General features: G+C 41.7%; 1 protein-coding gene across 1 annotated transcript; it reads right to left on the reverse strand.

The window, feature by feature from the left end:
• Nucleotides 1-679: 679 nt before the first annotated feature.
• On the reverse strand, nucleotides 680-6,945 carry nemp1 (nuclear envelope integral membrane protein 1). Its single transcript, XM_072449196.1, has 9 exons — nucleotides 6,809-6,945; nucleotides 6,261-6,379; nucleotides 5,949-6,165; nucleotides 5,807-5,879; nucleotides 5,476-5,569; nucleotides 5,287-5,401; nucleotides 4,381-4,606; nucleotides 3,285-3,461; nucleotides 680-969 (listed from the first exon to the last, which is right to left on the reverse strand). The coding sequence occupies exons 1-9, from the start codon at nucleotides 6,912-6,914 to the stop codon at nucleotides 819-821; spliced, it is 1,278 nt and encodes a 425-aa protein (XP_072305297.1). The 5' UTR covers nucleotides 6,915-6,945; the 3' UTR covers nucleotides 680-818.
• Between the last annotated feature and the right edge of the window lie 2,125 nt (nucleotides 6,946-9,070).

Here is a 9,070-nt window from a genome sequence, read left to right on the forward strand (position 1 = left end):
AGGAAGTGCACAATAGGAAATGCAGGAGATACCGCTGCAGAATATGCTAATGAGACACTGGGAAACACATGCAAATATAACGTGTATCAAATGTTCAGGAGGCAGTACTGGGGTGTTCCCTTTAAACAAATACTAAAATTATAGTAAACAGAGCAATAAAATGTCAGACAGAAATAGAAAACCTTTAATAGTCAAATCATACACTTGGGGAACTGACATGAAGTGAAATGACAATGTAATGCAGACTGTAGATGTAAGAAAAAAACTACTTTGAGTAGGATATTCTGTAAAAGTTGGGCCACCTGCTTTTCTCTTAAGATATTTGTCTGAAAAGTTCCACATAGATTTAACTGAAAGTGATCTGCTCCCATATTTGAAAATGCATATTCTCATCTTGTAAAACATGTAAATATGTGTGTGTTTTGACTCAATCATAAACATAAAATGGAAATGTATGCCTGGCCTTTAAAATGCATTACATTTTAAACAATCTGAAACAGTCACCAACTCCCTATTACATTTCAGAGAATAAATACAAGCAAAGAAAGCTTTCCTATTCCCAGTAAATTCACACAATTCAATACTAAAGTAAAGTAAAGCCACTTTAGTGTGTCCTGAAAACAGAACAGGACAGAACAGTCCTGAAAACTGAAGCCACAGCACTTGGCTTGAAATGTATATTTTTTTGTATTTTATTTTTTGTAATAAAGTCCTGGATTTGATCTGAAAGAAAAATTCATCACCACGAACGGCCATATCTGTGCCTGGACAAAATGTTCCAAACTGAGGAAGTCCTTTTCAAATAAAGGTCTATGAGGTCACTCTGGATCCAGTGGGGGTTTCATGTCATCATCGTCCGTGTCAAAAATGTCATCTTCAAAAAATGACGCTCCAAATCCATACTCCTGAGAATGGACCGACACCTCGTTCGGCATAAGGTGAGAAGAACCTTCAATGAAATCAGCAAATCTGTGGAAAGATCATGATGAAAGATGTAAATTAGTTATTTCATATGATCATCAGCCGTTTCAACTAGAATGTGCATATCTATTCTAACTCCTAAACAAGCAGAAGTCAGCATTTGTCTTGAAAAAATATAACACATTTACATATTTAAAAGGAATAATAGAGGATTTTTGGCCAGCAATCAGTCATTTCCTCATGGTGTGGACAGCCGAGTGGTTCTCCCACATGTCAATCATTCCCTGCGTCCTACTGCACACCTGCATGCTCGTTCCGGCTCGTCCCCAGGATAGCAGCGCATTTCCCTGGCCGTGCATGCGTGGTTGATATGCCAGAGTGTGTTTAGCGAGTTCCTTCAGTGTACAGTACAAAAATGACGACAGAAAGACCGAGTTTGAGCTCAAAAGAGACGGAAATCTGCGGAGATGAGAGATGTGAAGGGATCCGTCGCGCTAATATACAAACGCACGTGTAGCAGCGGGGGTGTTAAGTGCTTCCGCACAAGGTTTGATGGTAGGTGGCCTCTTGGAAAGAACAGGAGGGCGGGGGTGCGCATTTAAAAAAAAAAAAGGGACCAGCAGTCGTTTAAGTTCTCAAATGGGTGAAAAATCCTCTATTCCTATGATACGCTAGAACAGTTGTTGGCCAAGCCGTGTTAAAATCAAAACATAACCTAAACCAGGCTAAATTAGAACTAGTTTAGTGACTAAAACCAAAGTTCTTCAATATCTGAAGTCATAACCCATTTTTATTTTAAAAAGGTCCCATATAGAGCTGGGTTTCGATTAAAATTTCAAGAATCGATTCGATTCCGATTTTTACATTTCAAAAACGATTTTTTTCCGATTTCTCAGATCCCATCCGATTCGCTCCGATTTCGATCTGATTTCCGATTCGATCCGATTTCGAGTTGATCCGGGGGTTAATGTTATTAAAAATGAAAAATGTATTTGAACCGTTTCCTTCACTTCATGACTGTGTAGAGAAGCAACATATTAAAACTAGTTTTATATCAATATTAAACAGCAAATCTTACAAGTATTGGTAGTTACTGATGGCTGGAAGACTGACGAAAAGGTTAAGGGTCAATCTACCTTCAAGAAAGATAATCCAGCAGTCCTGAATTATCTTTCTTGAAGGTAGATTAAAGTTCACTGAGGGAAACATAGAAAATAATTTTAATTTAAAAAAAAAAAAAAAAACGATCTTTGGACGTACGACTCGATAATCGGTCATTAATATGAGAATCGATTAAAAATATGAGAATCGATTAAAAATCTTAAAATCGATTTTTTCAACCCAGCTCTAGTCACATATCATGCAAAATCGACTTTTCAGAGCTTAACCTTCTTTCAGTGCTATTGGTGCCTCATATGTGCCCAAAGCGTTTTTTGGATTGATTCCTACAGTTTTTAGCTAGAGTACAGTCTATATCCTCCTCCTTGGATCTGCAGAAAAGCGGGTGCTCCTCACCCGCCGAGGGGGGGTGAGGTGACGCGGCACGCGGAGACAGCATGTACGCGGTAGAGAGCCACCGCGGTTAGTTTCACGTTGCACAGGAGAGCCTGCTGCGCTGTGACCCTTCGGACTTGTGGGGTGGAACTTACACAAAGTAACATTTGAGTGCTGGCACTATTGCCACGATAAAGAAGACGATGGAGCACGAGAGCTGTAAGTACTAAAACTATATGCACATGTGCGCCTCACGCACATTTCCTGACGAGGCGTTTGTTATTACATTGTTTTGTGATGTTTTGTGCAAGTGCTTGAAATGTGATTATTGCTTTTATTTGATAACTTGGCATTCCTCTGTGCTGCTGTGTAGGAGCCTCAGCCTGTGTTTACATACACCGTCTCCACGCTGAGACTACGTCACGGGTTGGGCGGGGGAGGCAGATTGTTCTTCACAAGGGTGGGGGCGAATCTCAAATCAAGCCGTGTGCATTTCCGGGTTTGTGAGGGGGGTCCAAGATATGGGTGATATTTCATAACTATTATGTTATGGGTGTTGCACAACACTTGTTATTATCAAATATACCTTTAGGGTAGACTATGAAACAGGAGGAATAGCATGATATGGGATCTTTAAGCTCTAATACGAAAAGATTATAATGTTTCATTCTCTCTCATATTGATTGTTCAGTTTTCTCAATAAAATAAAGGCTTTTAGTGTTAATTTCCTGAAAATAAACAGACAATTTCTTGCCAGTGATAATTGAAGATTTGATTAAAATAAGCGTTATGAACATGTATTTATTTTACATTGTGTAGCCCTACACGTTCTCATCATGGACAGAAAAGCCTCAGTGTGTAAACATCACCTATGAGGAGACTGCAGCCGGGACACAGTCTTCCACTTGTTGAGCTCGGGGCTCTTGCAGTACTGCCTCAGCTCCTCCAGGGCGCGCCGAGTCTCCTCCTCGCCCTGCCTCTGAAACTCCTCCTCAGTCAACAGGCGACGCGGCTCTGGCTTCCAGTTCAAAAAACGCCTCATCTTTCTGCCCAAAGATAAACTAATAAAAGATAAAGTGCAGGGGTTTATGTTATAGACTTTCGGACCTCAAGACCAAACTAACATCTCCATCAGTGACTCATGGAGATTCTGGGGCCCCTGGACTCCTTCTCCAGACAATATCATGTTGAGATGGTTCGTTTCCAGTTCATTTAAAATTCAGTTATGACTCTGACTTTGGAAAGACCCAATTTGACCGTTTCCTGCTACATGTTTACTTCTCACATATTAAGTAACTTTTCTGGTGGGACTTCCAACACCCACTCGTCTCCATGGAGCTTTTTAATTGAGTAGAATGTTCCAGTGTGGCATTTCATCTTGTATGTACAACTCAATACCAGAGCAGCAGGAACAAGACCCCTACTGTACTGTGCAAACCAAATACAATGATATTAGAAAATGCATGTTTGTCCTGTGCAAGAAGAGTTGCAATTTTAGAAGCAAGTCTTCTTGATTCAATCTATATTCAAAATCTAACCTAAAATGTTATTTGCTACATAAACTTGGCTTTTTATTGTCATTCAGGAAATTATGGATTTCATAATAATTGTTAAATTCTCACAATAATTACAAGACTAGAATTTGACATAGTGACGTCAATAGCGAGACCTGACAGTTTTAATGTTTGGTTCATTCGAAGTTAATTTATTAAAATTTTTGGTCCTGTTTTGTGTAATTTCTTGGCTTTGGCAATGGTGTAGTCCTATTTAAGACCTGGTTTAGACCTTATTTATACGTGGAATGGTCCTGGTGTAGACAAAGTTCACATCTGGCAGTACTCGGGACATTCTAATCTTTTCTCAGATGGCACTTGGTGTGATTACTACACCAGCCCTGTGGTTTGGTGTTCAGTTGTGGCGATTACAGCACTCTGGCGCCACCTTGTGTTTCATGGCATCGTTTACCTCCACAGATAAAGCACCAAGGCCACGGGGTAATCCAGGTTTTTGGCCAACACCAGTGACACGATGATGGCAAAAGCGACAGGCTGGATTTGAATGCCAGCATAAATGAGGAGAAGTCCACACAGCTGCAGAGTCCACGATAAGATGTTGATGCTCTTTTCCTCCACCAGTGGGCCGTATCGGTAACAGACAGAAAAACTGATGAACCCCACAACTGCCACATAACCTGAAAAGAACACAGCAAATGTTATTTAACAACAGAGTTTTATAAGACATGATCAGAATATTGAATGGTTTAAAAGTGACATATGGGTGGGCAAAATTGAGCATTTATCTTGAATTATTATGAAGCGTCCTTATTTTTAAGCACAATAGCACTGGCTTATGTTCACATGTAAACTATCAGATCATTATACCATTTCTGGAGTTATGAGATTATTGAATCGTCATGTAAATGGAACTTATGATTTTTCACTAATTGTTCACACCAGTGCTGGTTTTGACATTGAAAATTGTCCCGAAAAAAGACGCCGTACTGGAGAAAATGTTAAAAGACTGAACATGATTGCAAAATGCATTATACTTACAAATATAACATTTAGTTTAAAAGTCTATTGTTTAACTGACACTTGTCAACAGGTGATTTTGATGATCATATATCTCTTGATTCTCTTTTTGGTGCGTGTTACATGCACAAATCTAGTTATTTTGATTATTCTAGTTATCTGATTTGGCTGACCATGTACGTGATTTAGAGAATTTCTCTAAGGAGATCTATAACATTTATTTTGCCTGCCACCATCGAAGTTTAACAGGAGAAGCCTAAAGAAGGATAAGTGTCAAAAACCCAAGAGCAACAAAAATATTCATATAATAATTAAGTTGATAATTAACATAAATCTGTACCCAAAGCCAAGTGCCAGTGCTCTTTGAGAATAATCTGCAAGTTCCTGCAGACGAGCTGAATGGCATAAACGGAGAATGACCAACCTCCGACAACGAGAAGGTAAAAGGGGCTTTTCTGTGGGAGAAACACCAAATGTCAATGACAAACAGGTTTTACATGAGGTTTAAAATCACACGTTTTGTTTTTACCTTTGGCATAAAGCGATACAACACAAAGAAGAGAATGAGGAGAGATGCAAGCATCCCAGTGCTCACGCCGGCGGAGTAGTAGAAAAGTTGACTCCTGTCAAATTAAAAATAGTGCTCCACGTTTTATCACAAGGCATTTAAGAAGTCACTTGTCAAAATACAAATCACCATTATTACATGAAATAAATGGATAACTCCTTATTACACTTTCATTCACTTCTATTGGATATTTGTAAGAGAAAACTATTTACCGTAGCCATATTCAACTTCAGATTACATTAGGAAATCTATCATCTCAAATCTATTATCCCTAAAGGGCAATTGGTTTTACCTGCTGAGTGAATCTGCAAACATGAACAACAAGCATCCGGTGAGGAACACCAAGAACAGATAGATGTCAAACCCTGCATAAGAGAGGGGATATTAGCAGACATTACATATAGTAACTACAACTAAATATACAGTGAACATACGTCGTAGCGGCTTGACTGTGTACTCGGTTCTATCCGCAGGGTCAATTTTAATGCATGTCTTTTTGCTGAAGAGGTGGATGTTGATGGAGGTTTCGTTGTGCTTCTCACGCAGCCAGCTCTGAACCCAGCCCCAGACGCTCCAGCGCTCGAGCTCCTGCAGCTGCTCCTCGTCGTCCACAGTGTGCACCTTGAACTGCTTCGAGCTCCACACTCTGACCTGGGGAAATGAGTATAGTTATCAAACCATCTGCAACATGCCAATACAAAGAGTGACTGATTAAATACAATGTTACATCTCTCCTTGTAGCCCACCTGAATCCTTGTCCATGTATGTTTCCATGTTGGGACAAGTTTATTTTGGTAACAGCAGATTTTAGACCCGGAGAGAACTTGTACTTCATCGTCTTGGAGATTGACAATTGGATTTGTTCCTGTGATGTACAAACATAAAATGATTTATAAACAACATGAGGGAAAATGGGTCAGAAAAAATAACGCGTTGCCCAGGCTTAAACAAAATAAAATATTGTGGCCCACATTCTTCCACCAAAACAAACCCACGTTCAGTGTAAACCGCAGAAGGCATGTTCGTACTAGATACAAACATGTACTAAACCTATTCTCTTACTACGTGACACTAAGTTAAACGCAGCTTTTTCAAAGCACGTTAGTTGTAGCCTACAATCAAAAATGGAAAAGATTTAAACTCCCGCAACACCTTTTATAGCTGTGCTTTAGCGACTTTTCCTGGTTTAAGGGCGACATGAGCTAACTGCATTAGCACGTCTAAAAGGCTAAGTCGTGTCAATTTATTGAGTTAAATGTGGAAATAACGCTAAGTTTCCACCATTGTTTCTTACCTGTGTCCTGGTGAGATAGTTGTGGAAAAAAATACAGAATATAGACAAAAACAAAGAGTTTTCCAGTCGCACAGTGGTGGTCGTTCACTTTCATGCATCCCGCCATGATGACGCCGTGACGAGCCTTCGCCCCATCTCTTCCGGGAACTTTTCCTGAGCGACAGTGCCTCCAGCCAATCACAGAAGAGAACTCTCAACCTCAACCTAGCGTCAAAGACAACAATGATAACAATGTTCTGAATATTGAAGTTTACTCTACCAAAACGCCAAAGAATCTGAGCTCATCAATTGGAGCAAATATTGTTCTTTTTATCTTAGTTTATTTCGAAACAAGTTGATGTAATCCTGCATTCGAGTGTTCCAGGTGACTACAACTGAATCTTTTCCTACAATTAGTTTATTTAATCTAATTTTTGGCCCAGGGAATGTACTTTCATGCACAACACTACTGCTCAAAGTAAATGTATAGTGTTGTGTCCGTTTTATATAACGTGTTTAGGCTACATTTCTTCTTTTTAGTTCCATAGTTCACAATTAACATTCCTAACAGCCCATTTGTTGTTGTTGTTGTTGTTGTTGTTGTTGTTGTTGTTGTTGTTTTATGGCGGTTGGCATCCAAGTGTTGCATTACCGCCAGACTTTATTCCTCAGACTTTGTCGTAGTCCTCAGACTCTGTCGTAGTCCGTAAAAGTACTCCTTCCATTGCTTTGGTGTTACAAAGCCCATGAGGTCATGATATGTCTTTGTGACTAGAATAGTTGTTGTTGTTTCAGAGACCAACCGGCTTTATTCCAGGGAGACTCCTCATCATCTTCCTCTCCTTCCCCGACGTTCGGTGCTTCCACCGTACAGCTTCATTCTTTAGGCTTCACTCCATAGGCTTTAATATTTCCACTGATGTCGCTGCTTGGTAGCCGTGCGTCTACGAGACTGGACGAGGACAGGAGACCACCCCCACCCCCATCCCGCCACTCCGATCACCCCGACTCCCCAAAAGCAGACCCCCATCACTCCGACTCCCATTCAGCGCCTCTAGCCTGTTCTCCATATCTGCCCAATCAAGCTCCTTTGTTCCAAGGAATCTCCCTGCAGCTCCAGCAATGATCCTGATCCCTTCAGTTCTGCCCCGAGTCCGAGCAGCACAGTTCACAACATCCACCACAAAGAGCACAAAATCCTCTCCATCCACAACCAGGGCATTCTCATCAATTCTGGAACCTGCACACCTGGGACCTCCACTCTTGAAACCCTCACACCCCTTGGGAGCCATGCTGGCCTTTCTCATTTCGCCCTGGCTGGGAGCAGCGCTGGCTCCTCTCTCTGTATTTACTCTAAACTCGTTACTTGAAACTTTCTTGACTGCATCTGCATAGGATATATCTTGAGAGACCTTTATTTTCTGCACCTCAGCAGCTCTTTTGCTAAACCTGCATCCCCCGTAGGCAGAGCTATGTTCTTCCCCACAGTTACAGCACTTCAGTTTTGCACCCACGTCACACTTCCCATACTCATGATCTCCTGCACATTTACCACATCTTTGCTTCCCTCTACAGACCGCTGCAATATGCCCAAAGCGCTGGCACTTAAAGCAACGCAGGGGCGGCGGAACATATGGCCTGACGCTATAGCACATGTACCCAATGAACACCTTACTAGGTAGGCACCTCCCTTCAAGTGTTACCATTACCGACAAGCTGTCACATCTTACCCCAAACCGGGTCACCTTCAAACGCCTAGCGTCCACCACCGTAACTCCAGTCAAATTCTCCTTAACTTCATCCACAGACGTCGCCGTAGGGACACCTACGATAACTCCTCTGACCGTGTTTCTTTCAGCATCAGACACAAGAATGTCCTTTCCACCCAGACGTTTAGTTCCAATCGCCTTCCATTGCTGAGCCGCGTCCTTGCACACGACCAGCAGCGAGCCATCTCTAAGGACACTCGCACTCTTGATCACTCCCACAGCTACAGTTAGGCTCTTTGACAATGCCACTGAATTCCACTCCTTAAAGGATGCACTATCCTGTGCAAGCTTTATGATCACCTTACAGTCTCTGCTCTCACCCCGGATATCAATAGCTTCAGCCTCATCCTGCTGCTCATTCCCAGAACCCTCGGACGAGCTAAGGGACTTTTTACGTTTCCGGGCACGTGCAGGCAGAAAAGGCTGCTCCTCCACGCCGTCCAGAATGTCTTCCATCCCCGATCCACTCTCCTCCGCCATCTCCCGTCTCTCCAGACCGGGTGTTGAGCAAGGT

Source organism: Eucyclogobius newberryi, unplaced genomic scaffold (genome assembly GCF_026437365.1).
Source record: "Eucyclogobius newberryi isolate DKJ021-1_F unplaced genomic scaffold, fEucNew1.0.hap1 SCAF_17, whole genome shotgun sequence".
Classification (NCBI taxonomy): Eukaryota; Metazoa; Chordata; class Actinopteri; order Gobiiformes; family Gobiidae; genus Eucyclogobius; species Eucyclogobius newberryi.